The 18918-nt window shown below is 40.6% G+C and overlaps 1 protein-coding gene across 1 annotated transcript; it reads left to right on the forward strand.

The window, feature by feature from the left end:
• The first annotated feature begins 8146 nt into the window (after positions 1-8146).
• Positions 8147-9965, forward strand: LOC122757013. The gene is made up of 3 exons (XM_044008093.1): positions 8147-8430; positions 8919-9878; positions 9940-9965. Exons 1-3 carry the CDS (start codon positions 8412-8414, stop codon positions 9963-9965), a joined length of 1005 nt encoding a protein of 334 aa, XP_043864028.1. The 5' UTR covers positions 8147-8411.
• Positions 9966-18918: the final 8953 nt, after the last annotated feature.

Consider the following 18918-nt stretch of genomic DNA (forward strand, 5'->3'; position numbering starts at 1 on the left):
TCTTTTCTGTTACCGTTTTGGCCGAAATGCAGGCGCCGGGTTAAAGGCCCGTCGACCCGCAATTGATTCGCAATTCTCGATCGCATTGATTTTGATCAGCCACGACAGGGCGCGCCTCAGTACAAATCCGGTTGCCCCTCGTACCCCCCGCCGCCTGTTAGCTGGCCTAGTGGTAACCCTCGCTTCGCTTTTTGGCCGAGCAAATCAGCGCCAGACGCAAATTTTATTGACAGCCTCAGTTGGCAGTTGACTTGCCCCGTTACCCCTCGCCCGCTGCCCCTTGCCCTTCCCTCTCTCATCTGTTGGCACTCGTGTGAACGCGAGCTGCGCTTTCGACTTTTCGTCTGTTCGATTTAACTTCGATTTTGATTTTGATTTTGATTCGTTAACATTCACTCGGAAAGCAACATATGGCCCCGAAGCGGAAGTCCCCAAGTTGGGGTGCTCTCATTGAATCAAGGATCTTGACATCGATAGGGAAATAAGTGAGGAGTAAAGTATTTCCCTAGATTTTTGTCGGCATGAATAATTAGTTGATATAAGCCAGTCCCAAGTCGAAATCTATATAAGTTAACTGTCTTTTCATCAATTTCATCTTTTATCTATAAGTAGGGAGTGAAATATTTCCCTAGATCTATGTCGGCATGAATAGCTTAGTTGATATAAGCCAGTCCCAAGTCGAAATCTATTTAAGTTAATTATCTTTTCATCAATTTCTCCTTTTATATATAAGTAAGGACTGAAGTAGTTATCTAGGCCTATATATAAGTCAGTCCCAAGTCGAAATCGATGTATATAAGTTAATTATCTTTCCATCCAGTTCTCCTGCTTTCTATAAGTAAGGACTGAAGTATTTCCCTAGGTCTATGTCGTCAAGAATAGCTTAGTTAATATAAGCTAGTCCCAAGTCGGAATCTATATTTTTGAACTACCTTTCCATCCAGTTCTCCTGCTATAAGTGAGAGTAAAGTATTTCTCTAGGTCTATTTCAGCATGAATAGCTCAGTAAATGTAAGTCAGTGCCAAACCGAAGTCTATATAAGTTAACTATTTTTCCATCCATTTCTCCTTTTATCTATAAGTAGGGAGTGGAATATTACTCTAGGCAGCCCTAAGTTTAAATCGATATGTGCTAACTATATTTTCTTTCATTTCTCCTGCTATCTATATAGCTATATATAAGCCAGTTCCAAGTTTAAATCTACATGAGTCCTTCTTTCTATCTTTCCATCCCTTTCTCCTTCCATCCTTCCGACAGTTTCTTTAGCTTTAGCTAGGCTAAAGCGACTTTGGATCTCGTCAAACACCTCCTACTCACCCTATGCGTATTCTATATAAATGTATATATATATATGTATATATATATATCACTATATATCCCACATATTTGTACATGTGTCTCTACAGTTGTTCAAATTCCATCGTGAATTGTCTTGGCCCAGTCATGAGAGACCAATTGATGTATGAATTCGTGAATGCATTTATTTGTCTGCAAAGCCACGCAGACGCGCGGGGAGCTGAGGCAGGGAGGGAGGCGCCATTCTTTTTTTTTTTTTTTTTTTTGGGGCCTGGCTCTGTATTCGCTTTCATTTGGCTGCCAAATTGACGAAACAAATGCGAAGAAGCAGAGGCAAGGCAAAAAGATTTGCCGCACCATTTGCACTTGCACCGTGGCATCACAACAAAGCGCCCCACGCTAATTGCCGCAATTAAGTGCACAAAAATCTAACGACAACAATTTCAAACATTCGCTGACTCAGCCAAAGTTTCCCAACTCTGGCGCTCGCGACACAGAAAGCAAGGAAGGGGGCGCGGGGGGGCGGTGCACAGCGCCGGCGAGTGAGGGAGGGGCAGGGCTGAGGGCTGGACAGCTGCTGGCCGTTGAATACGTGCTACCTGCTACCTTTTGTTCTGTTTGGAATTCGCGGCGTTAAATGCTCTGCGCCCAGTTGCCATTTCGGCTTTTGAAGTTTAATAGCGCTGAGCGACTGTGCGGACAGCGGACAGCGGACAACGGCCGAAATGACATGCAACAGGCCCCGAACTGACAAACTGACAAACTGACGACAACATCGACAATAGATATGCCAACAACAACAACAACATTCTGGCCCTCTGACAAGATGTCAAAAACAGACGGACAATAGTCGATTTTATGGCTTCTGGGACATCATCAGCTGGCGCATACTCTGTATTGGAAAGGGCATTGCTAGGAAGGGAAAATATCCGCACATATAGAAATATCTAACTCATCTACTATCCCACTACTAAGGGAAAAAGAATTTAGAAGCTTACATAACTCATGCATCTGCCTTAATCTAACTTGAATATTGGCCATTAGCTTTAGCCATCCCGCATCACTTCTATATTTTGATATTTTTATTATATTACAGTAGAATCCGGTTATAGCGACTCTCAAGCGAACGTCGTTATATCCGGAAGACGATATAACCATATTAGTTTACTCATATAAGTTAGTCTAGCGGTTCGTCACAATAACCGTATGACTGCTATAAGCGGAGTCGTTATAACCGGATTCTACTGTATATTACTTAATTGATTTACTACTAGATTCCTATTCTATTTTGAGCTCCATAAATTAAACTACTCAAGGCACTTCCTGCGCTTGTAAGCCCGTCCATATCTATGAATTTAGATGCCTAGCCGAATTTGTTCCTCTATTTCTCTTCTATAAATCTCGTCTCTATAGGCTATTGACTCCTAGACCCATAAGCTATAGTTAAAATGTCCTCTCTCTCTTTCTCTGCCCCTGTCTTTCTCTCCCTGTCTCTCTCTCTCTCTCTCTCTCTCCTTTTAGTCTTGCATGCTATATACATCCTTCGATTGCTAGTTCGCTTAACCGTCTATCAAGGAAAAGATATATGAATTTCCTCTGATAGGTGAATCAGAAAGCAGGAAACGGGGCATGACACTTCCTTATGACTGTAACGTATAGAGTTTAAAGTAGGATTAGGAGTATTCAAATACAAGTGAGCTTCCTAGCTACACCTCCACACTCCTAACTCCCTATATAATACTTCTAAAGAGATTTCATTCTTAATCTTGCACTCTTTTCTCCAAGGAGTTTATAGAGTTCATTTATCTCTTAGAAACTCCTTCAGAGACAAACCACATTTGCTAGTCAACGTATCCGCTTGAGATGCTGTATGTGCACGTTCCGATTGTTGTTGTTGGTTTCTCTCTTTTTTTTTTATACCCTGAACCCATTGAAAATGGGAAATCAGGGTATAATGGTTTTGTGAAAAGGTATGTAACGGGCAGAAGGAGTCATCGCACTTGATCAGCACGACGAGCTGAGTCGATATAGCCCTGTCCGTCTGTCCGTCCATCCGTCCGTCCATATGAGTGCGTCGATCTCAGAACTTATAAGAACTAGAGACCTGAAATTTGGCATGCATACGCGTGTATACCATACGCAGTACGAGTCTGCTTTTTTTTCGATAACTCATCCGATAACTTTTTTATCGAGAATAATCGAAAATTTGATTTTGTTTTTTCAGCTTAATTTGAACACTTTTAGACCTGGAGTCTTCAAATTTGCGTTGTATATAATATTAATAGATACAAAGATTTTGTAATTTACAGATTTTGGATACCACGCCCCCAATTTGTAAAAAAACGCATTTCAAGTACTAGAGACTTGTGCTCTGGAATGTACACACATTTTTACCATATGATTACGCTCTGAAAGTTTAATTTAGATCGTATGTCTACAAAAGAAAATATTTAACAAATAAATTCTCATAATATTGCTCACACTGCAGCGCAGCCCAAGCGCAGTCGCTGCTTACTGCGCAGTTAACAGAGCGTGTTGTTATACGCGCGTCTGGATGCATGTGTATGTATGTGTGCATAGAAGAGGTGCAGAATGATTAGAATATCAGCTTGGAGGGTTCAGGGTATCTCCTAGTCGAGCAGTCTCGACCGGAGCCTTCTTACTTGTTTTTTTTTGGCAAGCGTATAAACACTTTGATAGACGCCAGTTGAAGTCGCAGACGACTCCAGCAGACTCCATTGAGCTCAGCTACTCCTACACTTGGTGGCTTATCGGTGGTCGCTGGCAGGAAATTTGCAGCGAGATGTTTTTCGATATGATCGCTCGACGTGCCACTGATTTTTGATGGAAACATATTTTTTTGTTGCCCTTCTTTTTCCTCCTTTTTTGTCAGTCGCATGTGTGTAACGTTTATTTGTTGTGCGAGTGTGTGTGTGTGTGTGTGTGTGTGAGTGTGTGTGTAGGTCTGTTGCTGCGGGTCGCATTGGGAGGCAGTTGGGCTGCGCCACGGGCTTGTGGGCTACTCACTGAATCTCGTGCCGGTCCTATCTCTCCCTCACTCCCTCTATCTCTCTCTCTCACACTCTGTCGGTTTGCCTGTCTGGTACGCCCGCTCTTTCTCACACTCTGGACGCAGCTTCCTGCTGCCGTTGATGCCGCGTTGACAAGGCGATGACAGATTTCTGCGAATTTTTCGCATTAGGCTTTGAACTTTTTGCATTTTGTTTGTTTTGGCTGTAGCTCTTGTTGTTGTTGTTTGTCGCAAGTGACGTTAGCAGCCGGCGCTACTGTTTTCGCTGAAGCGCGCAACTCTCTGACGGCACGGAACGGCCTGCCAAGTGGCGCTGCCCTTTGATGCCAGCAACGAGGAACCGTCCCGCACCACCGGCACCAGCACCGCCACCACCACCTCCACCACCACTAGCGTCGCCCTCAGTGGCGCTGTTTGACTGGCCCATAACGGTTTTAGAGATGCGACTCGATTTCAGCGGAATTGCTAATAGAATCACAGCGACTCGACCCCAACAGCAGCAGCAGCAGCAACAGCCGCAACAGCAGCAGCAGCAGCAGCAGCCGCAGGAGTTGACTTTTAATCAAAGGGTTGACTTTGTCCAAGCGATTGCTGCTGATTGCTGTGAATTGCTGCGGGTCTGTGGCACAGCAACCACTGCCTGCCACATCCACCTGATGGCGTCACGTAGCCCGTTTAGCCAAGCGCCGGACGAAGGCGCCTCTGTGCAAAATGCATCCGCTTGACTCTTTATGGCACCACTTGAGGAGGGATTATGGCATCTGCCTGACTGGGTGTGGCTGCCCTAACTAGCTGAGCAGACATCATTTGGCTAGACCATTTGTCGAGTTTTGATTATACCATCTAAATTATGAGAGAAGTCGGAAGTCTGCCTAGAAATCCTTTCCCTGTCTGGGTTCAGTTAACCTCAGAGATCACAGTTCACATGCTCGCATTAACTTTTAATATTCTGACTGAAGAGAGTTGAGGTATAGACGGCGAGAAGGTTTATATAAGTTCGGGACGATTCCTTAGTCAGGGGAGCACAACATTAGCCGAGTCCATATGCTTCAGTTCATATTCGAAGGAGAGGGAGTTTAGACCTAATAGACCAATTATTATTGAGTGGCATAGAGTATATTGAATACCTATTCTATTTGTCTCTTCGAGAATACTACTCAGCGCTTCTAAGTGGAGTAGATAGATATATGATAGATTGGCATCCCTTATACGCCTATGATATGATAGATACCCCTATGATAAGGGCTAACAATTGATCATCCATCTATCTACTCTACTGCTCTTGAATCAAATAGCCAAGGGTCTTACATAAAAAGAGTTCGAATTACATTGAAATTTATGAATATGCTTTAGTTATCTTAGACTCTGGCTGTGGCCTGCTTAGGGCTAGAAATCAATTCTGAACCAGCCAAAAGTGTTAGGGCAATGGGTCTAGAGTGCAGAGTGAGCTATCCGATGGAAAGTGGCGGCGAGAGGCGAGCTTAACACACGCGCTATCTGATTGGGATAATCAACCGCAAATAGGCCAGCTTCACTATGCGATACAGTACATACATATGTATATAGAGATGGGAGAGTGAGTTAGGCTATTAGATAAATCGATAGCTGTGGCTAATGGCGGCCAACGGGCACGACCATTAAAAGCCCAGTTAGCAGCCAAACTCAATTGTTGATAACCATCAGCTGATCGCAGCGAAAGGCCGCGCCCAGCGAACGTGGCTCATTAGATTGGTTTTTCGCTTGTGCAGAATGTCAAAATATTTGCCGAGGGATGGGCTGCGATGGGTTGACAGTGTTGCCGAGTGCCAGCCACACCCGCTACCTCCCCGCCAACTGCCTCTGCACCCCAACCCACACACACACACACACACACACACAGAGAGAGAGAAGTTCACTGTGCAAAACCCATTGAGATTTAATTGCAGCAACGGCAGTTGAGAGCAATAAAATTTATGACCTACAAATAATAGGTCTTGTTTATCAAGAGAGACAGAGGAGCGGACGCAGTCGATGGCAGACCCAATGCCAATCGATGGGCTTTGATGAATGGGTCCAAGCCGACAGCAGCAACAACAACAACAACAACAACTGCAATAAGAACAATGTGCGGCAATTACGCGTAAAGTGCCCAAACAACTGAAGAGGAACAGCAGAGGAGGCGAGGAGGATAGATAAAGAGAGAGACAGAGACAGAAACAGAGACAGAGACAGGGAGATTGCGTCTGTGCGTCTGTGTGGGGGCGACCAATTGAGCGATCGAGCTGCAGCAGTGCCAACAGCAGCGCCACCTGCCGGCAGATAACAAAAGATCGATTACCAAGCTGGCAGCTAAGCTGTATGTGTAAGAGCGAGACAGGTAGATAGGCCGAGCAACAGAGAGCGAGAGTCAATGAAGGCGGCTGCGGCTGCGGGCTAAGCGGGGCGTGAGCTGATCCCGTTGTTGTTGCTGTTGTTGTTGTAGTTCTTGTTTGCTCTATTCAATAGAATCAGAAGTAGAGCTACAACAACAATAGCTCAGGCAGGCGCACTTAATGGCCCTAAACGATTTTGAGCCATTGTTAGCGTGGGCCCCGTTAACCAACCCCCGCATTAGAAGGTCGTGACAAAGGCAATCGCACGACGCACTGCAATCGATAGTTTTTCCGCAATGCAACAATTGAAATCAATGAAAGTTGAGAACATTTAGCAGACGCACAGCGAAAATTCGAAATCATAAAAATAAAGCGAAGATGAAAATAAAAAAAAATAAAAAGAAATAAATAGAAAAATTGGGAAAATGGAATGAATCGGATGAAATGAAATTGAGGGATAGAGAGCTGCAATTAAATCTACTTGACTGATTCGAGTGCGGGCGGGCGGGCAAATTCGTTCAAACTATCAGTGAATACTCAAACACACACACACACACACATACACACCCCCATAATGTACATATGTATGCGGCACATGATAACAAACAAAAGTTTTCTGACCTGAGACAGCTGTGCGAATTTCCCAATCCGTAAGGAAAACAGCAAAACAAAAAACAGAAGCTGATCCAATATACAGCAGACATCTAATCTGACATTGAGGCAAACAGCTAGGCAATGATACTTGCTCTTCTTCTTCTGCTTCTTCTTCCCTTTTCTTCCCATCAGCTAAGCCCTATAATAATGATGTTAGATTTGATGAGGTTTGGCTGACGCATCTGTGTTACCTATCAATAAAGTTTCTCGAAACGAATGCGGAATAATACTTATATGATAATACAGTAGAATTCGGTTATGACGTCTCTTAAGAGACCGTCGTTATACTCGGAAGGCGCTTTAATCGTATAAGTTGGCCCATAAAAGTTTGTATGGGGACTCGGATTTTTGTCGCTATAACCCTACAGACGTTACAAACGGAGTCGTTATAAAAGGATTCTACTTTATAATATAATAAACATAATAATAGTTCCACATATTTATCAGCTTGAATGGCAATATATTATCCAGGTAGTCCAGAATCGAATTAAGCATCAAACTTTAATTTCCCATCATCATCATCATCATCCTTCCAATATTAACAGTGCTACTCCAATTGAGTGAGATATGTGCAATTAAATGTAAATACGTTAATGATGATTATCAAGATTTTCTTTATGATGAAAGATAAAATTGTTTAAGAAATATTTGCTGAACTAAAGAAAAGTATAGAAAATATTGTAGGGCGATAGCTTGAATAACAGAACATGTTCAAAATTTACATAGAATGTGAATGGTGATCCATTCTGATAACATTGATTGATATTCATATGATATTATATTGACACTTAGCAACTATTGTACAATGCACTATGGGCAAAAATACCGATAGTGCGGCATAAACCTAATTTTTTTTTTATCTCGAATCCGCAATTTTTTTTTTTTATCTCATTAAGGATATTCCAATAGACATAAAAACAATTTTTATAAAATTTTGGGGACTTCCCCTAATGTTTTAAGCTTCGTCAAAGTCAGCTGATTCAGGGTTGCATGGTGAATGGCAAAAAGTGCGCCAAATTATTCTCAGCTGTCGACGTAAAAAAACTATTGCAATTAAAATTTACAAACCAATTTAACTATGGAAAATCTTCTTAAAGGTATGCTTAACAGAATGTATTAAAAGATTTTGTGCTACTTGTGATTTATTGTGTAATCGTCCAATGTGTTGCTAGTTGTATTTTCAGCCGTAACCTTAAAAATATTTGTGTGTTTCGTGGAAGATAACTTATAATGTTAGAGTTTGTTGTTCAATGTTTAAGTAGCAAGGTATTCAGTAAACATTCCTTAATCAAATGCTATAAAGGGTTTTTGCTCCTTTTTGCTCCATTTGATGAAATATCGTATGTTGCAGATACATACGAGATTAGCAATTCAATGTTGCTAGAAGTTTGGAGCAGCAACAATAGGCAAGAAAGCGCTGTCAGAAACTACATTTTGGAAAATTTAAACAGCGAATATATATCTGAAGTGCAACTTGACATTATTAAAGAGAAAGTCCATAATTTGACGTCGTATATGAAATATAATTTGAAAAAATGTAATCGAAATATGAATCGATTTAAACAAAAACATTCTCTTTGGCTAGCTTCTAGTGCTAAGTTTAAAATACACCGTCATGACAACAATAATAATATGGGAGGTCGGAAGAGCTTAAACTATAATGAAGCGGGATCCCGATTAAGGAGGAAATTAGCTTCTGAGCTTGCCGAAGAGAGCAAAAACGCAACACCCCTTTTGGTACATGCTGCTTTGATTTCATCAAAAAAATCAAAAGAAACCGAAAAAACTTATCTGTTACAAAAAGCTATGAGCAATGAGAATGTGTGGGAAGCAGAAAATAAGCAATCATCCATTGCAGTAGTACCTATAACTGCTGAGGCGGCATTAGCATTTTTAATGGAAAATGGGTTGTCCAAACAACAATATATCAACATAAAAACATTAAATAAAATGCATGGATGTGACATTTATCCTCCCTATTCAGAGCTTAGCGAACTTAAATTGAAATGTAGACCAAAAGAAATCTCCTATTCTGAAACCAAAGTGGAAGTTTCATTACAAAATTTGTTAGATCATACAGTTGATCGGATTCTTTCCATGCAGCAAGAAGTACTAGAAATTTTTGGCCCAACTCATTGCTCATTAATTTTGAGCTACGGCTTTGATGGCTCAACAGGACAGAGTATATATAAACAGAGATTTGAACAAGATAATATTGATGGCATAGACCAATCATTGTTTGTGACGACTATAATTCCTTTGAAATTAATAGATACTAGAAATCAAATAATTTGGATGAATAATACTCCGCAATCAGTTAGATTCTGCCGACCGCTGAAAATTCAATTTATTAAAGAAACCACAGATCTAATTTTAAAAGAAAAATATAATTTGGATATTCAAATTAAAAATCTTAAAAACTATATTTATACTAACAAGCAAAATAACGTAATTGTTGAATATAAGCCCTACATGACGCTAATAGACGGAAAAGTCTTGAATGTTTTGACTAAAACCAATTCATGTCAATCATGCCCGCTATGCGGTGCTAAGCCAACACAATTGCTTAATACTACTGACTTTAACTCAAGTATATTCAATGTTAGTTCTAAAAATCTTAAATATGGAGTAAGCCCTTTACACGCGTGGATTCGTTTTCTGGAGTTTGTTCTGAGAATATCTTATAGAATTGATGTAAAAATATGGCGCGTCAAGGGATCTGACAAAGAAAAGGTGTCATTACGTAAAAATTATATACAAAAACGAATGTGGAATGAAATGGGTTTAAATGTTGACAAACCCAAGCAAAATGGAAGTGGCAACAGTAATGACGGCAATACTGCAAGGAGAGCATTTGCCGAATTCGAACTTTTTTCTTCCATTTTAAATTTCAATGCTGAAATACTTAAGAACTTTTATATTATTTTGATTACAATCTCTTGTGAGCATAAAGTGGACTCTGTCAAATTCAAAGCTTTTTGTAATGAAACATTTAAAATGTATATATCTACATACTCCTGGTATCCAATGTCTCCAACAGTTCACAAAGTTTTAGTGCACGGTCACCAAATAATGGATAGTTGTATTCTTCCAGTTGGAGTTTTAGGAGAAAATGCATCCGAAGCACGCAATAAATTATATAAAAAAGACAGATTATCGCATGCCAGAAAATGCAGCCGATTGGATACTATAACTGACGTATTCAATAGAGCATTAGATTCTTCAGATCCGCTACTCTCATCGCTTAACTTAAAGGAAAGAAAAAATAGCAACAAGAAAAATATGCTCCCACGAGAAGTTATCGCCCTTCTCGAAGAACCCGATGTTTATGCTTCACAATCATTAGATAACAAAGATGATCAATCTGAGAATGAAGAAGAGGAAGAAGAACAGAATGTAATCTCTTCTGAACTAGACGGCATCGAATTGGAAGAAGAAAATGAAGACTATTAGAAACTAATTAACAGGTATTATGTGACAATTAGAAAATGAATCCTACGAATAATATCATATCCTATGTTTTGCTTTCAGATTTGCGAATCGCGAATATATATGTAGTAAATTATTTATTTACTTATTTTTGAATTTATTTATAGTGTTTATTAACTTAAAATATATAATATTTATGAAATTGCTTGCAATCGTTTCGATATTCATCGGTAAATTAATCACATGTATGGGGACAAGGGGAGGGCGTGGCTCAAACTTAAAAAAAAAAAACCGAAATTTTGTATTAATATTAGCAACGTATGTGCAAAATTTCAAGGCTCTATCTTTAAAGTTGCAGTTAATGCCTCACTATCGGTATTTTTGCCCATAGTGCAATGTAGAGAAGACACAATACTAGACCATCTTAACTTATGTTTCTCGCTCTCTTTTTCTCTTTCTGTCTCTCCATCTCATACTCCCTTATCCTCCCTCTCTCTTTCTTTCTCCCATTTTCTCATTCTTTTTGCCATATCTCTCTCTCTCTCTCTCTATTTTACTCTCTCTCTGTCACTCTTGCGCTCTTACATTACCCTTTCTTTCTGTTGCCCTCTCTCTCTTCTCTCTTTTGCTCTCTCTCTCTCTATTTCTCTTTAATTTCTCTTTCATTTCTTTTCTCTCTCCCTCTCTCTCTCTCCACTGTTTCTCTGTCTCGACCCCTCCCTATCTGTCTCTCTTTTCTCTGTCTCTACCCCTCACCCCTCTCTCACTCCCTCTCCCCCTCCCTCACCCTACACTTAAATCTTAGCTCACTCAACTGTATTTCTTACAGCTTCTTCAGCGTGCAACTTGAATTTTCTGCCCACGACGATTACATATGACATGAATAGTTATTTTACAGGTGGCTTCCTTTTGTGACTTGGCCAATTGATAATTGCAATTGCAATTGTAATTGCAATTTGGAAATACCCAGCCACAAATTGGCCAACAGTTTGTCAATCGGCCAACCGACAACAAATGCCGCCCCCTAATTACAGGCCAAGTCCAACCGCAGCAGCAACGCAAATTTCTTGGCACAAATCGGAAAAGCGTAAAAATATGTGACAACGGTCGAAGGCAGCGCTTCGATGGTCGTCCGTTGTCCACCTTGTTCACCTCGCGTACACCTCACGTTCGCTTGCTACAGTATACCCAGCGATAGATGGGTGTAAACAGGGTGGCATGGCAAGCTAGTATGTATGTGTGTGTATATAGAGCTAAGTCGAGCTAGTGCTCTCCCATCTGAACCTATGTTGGCTAGTGTTGAGCCACTGATCTAGCCCAGTGTTAAATTATACTACCCAATATACAGTTGAATCCCAATAATTGGAAATGGCAAGGGGAGCAGTTTTTTTTCGATTTGCACAGAAATTAAAATTATCGAGAATTATTAAGAATGAATTTCTTGCAAGGGGATAGAATTTTTTCGATTTATAGCGATTTTCGATTTAGCGGGGTACGAATTATTGAGACTCGACTGTATTATGTTGTACTATATATCTATAGATATCTACTAAAATTGTTCTAAGTATATATGTATATATGTACATGATATATACGTATATGATATCTTCATCATTTCAATAGCATAGCTCAAAGATTACTGAAGCTAAAGGCATGAAATTTGACAGGAATTTTGTAGTTAGGATGAGTATATCTCTGAGACTCAGAGAACTGCAAGTGTGTCAATTTTTGCCCCCTTACTCACACTCAATAAAATTTGTGTGCCGGTGCTACTCAACACTGGTTCAGAGTCTGAGTACATCATTGGTTACCTTTGCCTTGATCCATCTGAGGATCCGACTGAGCTCAGACGAGATTTAGTTACTTACTAGAAAATGTATTCTCATATATACCCATAATATCTACGACTTCATCTCTTGCAACTTCAACAGATGGTCACTAGCTCTCACATGTACACGCACTACGATTGCAAGTTACGTTGGGTATCTGCTAGTCGCGCATACCCTCGTCAGTCGCTCGCTCTTGCTCTGCTTTTCCGTGCGTGTCGCTCCAGTGGTCGAGGCAGTTGACGCCCACACGTTGCGTTCATTATGTCGTAAAAGAGTCATGTCTTGTCATGCGAATGTTGAGACATTGCAATTGTTGTGCAAGTGCGTAGAGAGGCCCTCTCATCCTCTCATCCTCCCATTATCCCATCTCCCCACCCTCTCACCTCAGCTTATGTCAGCGTGTTTGAAGTGATCTCAAAGCATAGCCGCAAGGGTTATGCTTCAGCTGTCGTCTAGGTGAAAGTAGCCAAGAGACACAGAGAAAGAAGGAGAATAAGAGAGAGAGAGAGAGAGGGAGAGCGGGAGTGTGAGAGGAGAAGAGATCCTCCCACTGGCAATCGTTCGCTTCACTCCGCCACGATCCGTCGTGGCCAGTGGCCATTCGCTTTGTCTTCTGGGTGGGCGCCTTCATGGTGGCTGCGTGGCGGTGCGCGGGGGGTATGAGGCATTTTGCATAACGCGACAACAACATGTAAACTCTGCTCTGCACAGCTCGGCTCGCTCAGTTTCTCAGGCCAAGCCAATCAAAATACGAAGCACAGACAAGTCAGGCAAAAGTTTTGAAGCCACCAAAGTGGTGCTGGCGGTGATGGTGGTGCTGGTGGTGGTGGTGGTGGTGGTGGCGGCAGCTTCGTCGCCATCATCAACATCATCATCGTTATCATTATCCACATCATCATCATCATCATCATCATTGTCCAGCTTTCAGCGTCGTGCATTTACAATTTTCTGCGAATTTCTCGAAAATCTCAACGAGCAACAACAACAGCAATTGCGACAACAACAACAACAAAAGCCCTTAGCCATAGTTATATATTTTTTTATTATTTTAGTTTTTGTTGTAGTTGTTGTAGTTGTTGTTTTTTTTGGAATTTATTCAACAAACTGGCCGCCCGCCATCATCGCTTCGCAATTATAATTAAGTTTAATTGAGTGATTGACGTTTTTAGAGAGTGCGCGGTCACCCACAAATCCACAGCAACAGCAACAGCAACAACAACAGCAACAACAACAACCATCGCAACAACTGGCAAACGGAAGAGATTATGAAATCAACGAACGACAACGTTGACGATGCTGACGGCCGCCCGCCATAATCACAACAAGTCAAAATGTTGAAAGACAACAACAGCAACAACAACGAATAACAACGACAGCAACAACAATGCTCGCTTTTGTTGTTGCTGCTGCTGCTGCTGGTGCTGGTGCTGGTGCTGCAGCATCGCACAGGCCTGCTCGAAAATTGTTTTTCATACGCCCCGTTGGCCGCGTGGGTGGCCAATCGTAGCCCCTCTCCACTTCACTGGCCTCCTCGCCCTCAGCCACGCCTCCTCGTTTCGACAACAACATTTTGTATAGAGCCTACGTCTTCGTATTGCTTCAATAGACATTGCAGTCGCTGCTGTTGCTGCTATTGTTGTTGTTGTTGCTTCATGCTGCCGCCGGCCACTGGACATTGCAAAAAAATTCGTCGCATGGGTCAAACAACAATTGCGAATGTTGACAATTTTGTTGTTTCTGTTGTTGTTGCTTTTTTTTTTTTTTTTTTTTTTTGTTTCTCTCGCTTGCTTCTTTTTCGTAGCTTGCCTTTCGACTTGTCTCTAATTTTGGGTGGTCCAACTGAGCCTTTGTGCATATACTCCCTATCTTTGAGCCAGCTCTTTCTTATGAAGACTATTCCTTAGCTCATTCAGCTTGTGAGAGCTTATATAGCGCCTCATTACCTTTTTACTCTAGCCTATTTCGCTGATTCGATATCGTTTTATCGATAGTAATCAATAACAATTTCGATTGATTTTGCGCTTATCTAAATATCGTATTCCTTTGCACCGATATAACATCTCTCACACACTTTTCTTCTAGTCTTGAGCTCCCTACCTACTTATCGATAATAATCGATAGCAGCTGCACTTACGAGTAACTCAATTTACAATCCATGCAAAACTCCTACTTAAATCATTTGAAAACTGACAATGATTTAGACCAAGTAATCTATCACAAATATCGCATATCGATTAACGATAACAATTCTAATTCGATATCAACCATGCCCATGTCCCAGTCACGTTGCCAAATATAAATGCTAATGGGGCTGGGCAGCCCTCGCCCCAATCAATGAATCCCCCAATTGGTCGCTAGCGAGAGGCGCACGCATCAGCTTATGTTAATTATAATGTTTCGAATCAAAGATTATACGAATCAACCGTTAGGTGTTACAAACGACCAAACACGCAACCGACAACTGGCGGAGCAGGAGACGGCCGAGACGGCGGAGACGGAGGAGATGGAGGATGGGATACGACCTACATGCGAGCCGCGTGCGTTGCCCATTTTAAGGGCTTTCAACGCGATGATCGTTGATTTTGATTAGATGATGGGCAAAGCGAACGAGAGATGGAACGGATGCAGCACCTTTAGCTAGCTATACGCTACCCCCCCTCTCCTCAAATCATCGGCCAGTTGGTGTCGACTGTGCGTGCGTGCATTTTATTACGCGCGGATGTGATGGGTCTATTGAGATTGGCCGTTAGAGAGACCCAAATCGCAGCAGAGTCGAGACCGTGACCAAGCCCAAGCACTGAATGGAGCTGGTTTTTATGCCCGGAGAGATTTCTGTAGGAGCACGCAGCCGAATTTATGGAGTGGAAGGAAACAAAGGAAGAGCTCAAGATCCTTAAAGCGAATTCTTAGAGTAGATTGATAAAGCGGCCTCAACTTTTTCGGGTAACTAAATCGTACTGGTTCTACTTTAACCTTAGATTAGATACATAAAGCTCCCTAAATTCCGCCTCAATTGACTTTATCACTTTCAAGCCAAGTTTTCCTTCACTACATTGGAAAAATTTTCAGAGTTGAGACAGCTCATTCAGATTTGCTTTTCTGATTTAATGTTTTATCTATTCGAATCAAGCAGTTCGAATCAAGCAATTCGAGCAACTCTCTATCGAATGAGCTTGGTTCTTTTGACTTCGAAAAAAATCCGAGCCTAGGGATTGCCTCAGTTCTATTTAACTTTTAGACTCATAGAAAACTCAATTCATCTATAATATTCATCTATACGAAATTCGACTTATTTCGACTTCGACTTCGAGATTCGATATTGGCAGTTGACGAACTGTGAGCGAATTGCACACCTGCCACTGATGTGCGGCTGTCAACAAATATTTGCACCTCCGACGCCTGGCTAATGGACAGAGGCCGCCGGGCAATCGCAGCGACAATCTCACACCTCAACACGTTGCTAGCTAACATAAACACACGCACACACACGCGCACACACACGTGCGCACACACAACAAATATTACACATATTAATTTGCATATTCCGCTGTAATGGCGTCAAATCAAGCGGTAAATTCGCATCATTTTCGCAGATGTGGCTAAAGGATTAAAGGCAAAGCCGCAAAATTTTAAATATCTATGGATAGTAAAAGAGAAATATTTATGTATAGCAGGCTTAAAGAGATATTCTTATGACACAGCTGAGATGAAAGAGGCACCGATGAAATGATATACAATTCATATATAATAATAGCATATAGATTATATGAGCTCTATATATGTATGTATTATAGATTCATTTGAATCATTGTAATATGGATATCTCATTTAGGTCTAAGGGATCTCTAATCTGCCATGAGTTATATACGTTCTCATATCTTTTATCTTTGTACACAACAGTTGTGATAGAGATATCAGAGATATAGAGATATCTCAGCTAATATTGACTAGACTAGGAATCAAGTCTAGTTTTTGACAGCTTAGCTGGAAATAGAAACTCGCTTGAAATAGAAACTCGGCCTGAGAGTTGGGGTATTCGACAGCCGACTACTGCCAATAAGCAAAACCAATTGACGGGCAGCAAGCGTGACACTTGAATCTATCCACTAGCGTGCTCTGTCTGTAGATATCCGATATCACTTACAGGGTATCGGCTCAGTCGAGCACACTCTAGCCAATGCAGGTGTGCGATTATGATATTAGTGAGGTTTAATTATAAGCTTACAAAAGCTGTGATCCAATTGTAGCTCAAATATGGACTTTAATGGCCTACAGTTTGAGAGGCATTGTGAGGAGGCTAAGGCCCAGGCTCCGGCTCAGGCTCAGGCTCAGGCTCAGGCTGAAGCTGAAGCTGAGACAGCGTCTCTGGCTGACCAAGAATCATATCATAATAAACCTGTTCGTTTAAGCTTGTTAAGGCGAGGCCTCACTTGCTCAGCTACAGCTTGCTCATAATGATGATGCTGATGATGATCATTAGGCCAGCTCTCGTCATAATCAAAAACTTCACTTCCAGCCAGAAGCGGGCGGACGCGAAGAGCTCAACTTTGTTTCGGGCAGAACCCGCCAGCTTGCTGTGTGGCTCTGCAACTGGGCAGCGGGGGTCCGAAGCGTTGCTGGGGGGGAGGCGTGGTAGATTTTCTTTTTTTTTTTTTTTTTTTTTTTGTGTTTTAGGGGCGTGGGTCTGATCTTGTTGCTGTGCTGCTTGTCGTTAAAGTCGTTATTATTATTTGTGGCTCTTTAAGTGGCTCATTCGCTAACTGCACGACGACGTTGGCGATATTCGTGTGCCCGACGCTCGACGTCGACGGCGACGGTGACGCCGGCAGCGACGCTAACGCTGACAGCAACGGCAACAGCAACAGCAACAGCATCAGCAACGGCTACGGCTACGGCGACAGCGACGGTGGTCCACTTGGCGCTCTTCTGAATTGATTCATAAAATATCATATCATCTTTTTTTTTTTTTTTCTTGTTCTTCTTCTTCGGCTTTTTGTTTCTTTGCAATACTCTTGCCCAGGGGTTGCCATGAATATGTTGGGAATTATGTTAAGTGGCACGATGCTGATGATGATTATGATTATGATGGCCATTGGGATGCTAAAGTCGGAGAGCAGCATTAGATTGATAGATGTATATAGATATATATTAAGATGTGATTAAGCTAATATTGCGCCTACTTTACTAAAGAAGTATTTTTGATAGGGCAACTAAAATTTTTGTAGGCATATTGTATAAAAATATAAAAACTTGTGTATGATTAGTATTACTTATAGTATGATAGCATAATTCCTGAAATAAATTTTACAAATTATTTCTATAAGTACAAAAATTTTTAAAAATTTTGCTCTGATGTTATCTACGTGGAATTTTATAAAGAAAATTTATAAAATACCAAGGAATTGGTTGAAATATACCAATATACTATTTTTAGTATTTTTACATATATATATTTTATTTTTATTTTATTTTTTTCAAATTATTATTAGAATTTTATAGAGATTTTTTCACCTTAAGAAAAAATACAAAAAAAAAAAATGTTTTCTAAAAATTAATAAAATTAAAAACAATAGTTTTTTTATATGAAAAACTTGTAAAATTCTTAAAACAAAAATTAATGAATGCTATATAAAATAATTAAAACAATTATACAAAAATGTTTAATTCTTTTAATAAATAAATAAATAAGAAAAAATAAATAAAAATAAATTTTATTAATAAATAAAATAAATCAAACTGATTTTTAATTTTCTTAGTATTATTCTGTATTATTAATTGATTCTAATTGTAAAAAATTGTTGAGAAATTTATGGATTTATTTTCCGTAACTGTATTCAGTCTTCGGCTTTTCGCTTTAGAACTCCATTTGCCTCTTTATAGCAATGGTTTTTTTTTATTATTTTTTGTCTTTTGGTTTTTTGTTTTTGTGAGGATCGTTTGAGGCTTTGTAATTAGCGTGCATGTTTACCCGAATAATTTCACTTCATGGCGCTCGTTGAAGAAGTTATTATCAAGTTTTCGTTTTGGGGCACGCACCGTACGCGACGTCCGCCAATTAGCGGGCTCCACTGTACGAAAAAAAAAAAAAAAAATTAAATAAAAGAAAAAAAATATATATATGAATTTGGATTTTTTTGGGTTCTTTTTTTTTTTTTTTTTTTTTTTTTTATGTGAGCAACTGTAACGGAAGGAAGTAGCCCCGCCAGCTCGTTGCCTCAGCCCGGCAACTCCGCTTCGATCTGATGCTCGATCGCCGCTAACTTGGAATCAACATTTGAGAGATTCGTCTTGGAACAATTGCATAAATCAGCGGCTGTTGGACCTTAA

The sequence above is a fragment of the Drosophila mojavensis genome, unplaced genomic scaffold, assembly GCF_018153725.1.
Source record: "Drosophila mojavensis isolate 15081-1352.22 unplaced genomic scaffold, ASM1815372v1 contig_136, whole genome shotgun sequence".
In the NCBI taxonomy this organism is placed as follows: domain Eukaryota; kingdom Metazoa; phylum Arthropoda; class Insecta; order Diptera; family Drosophilidae; genus Drosophila; species Drosophila mojavensis.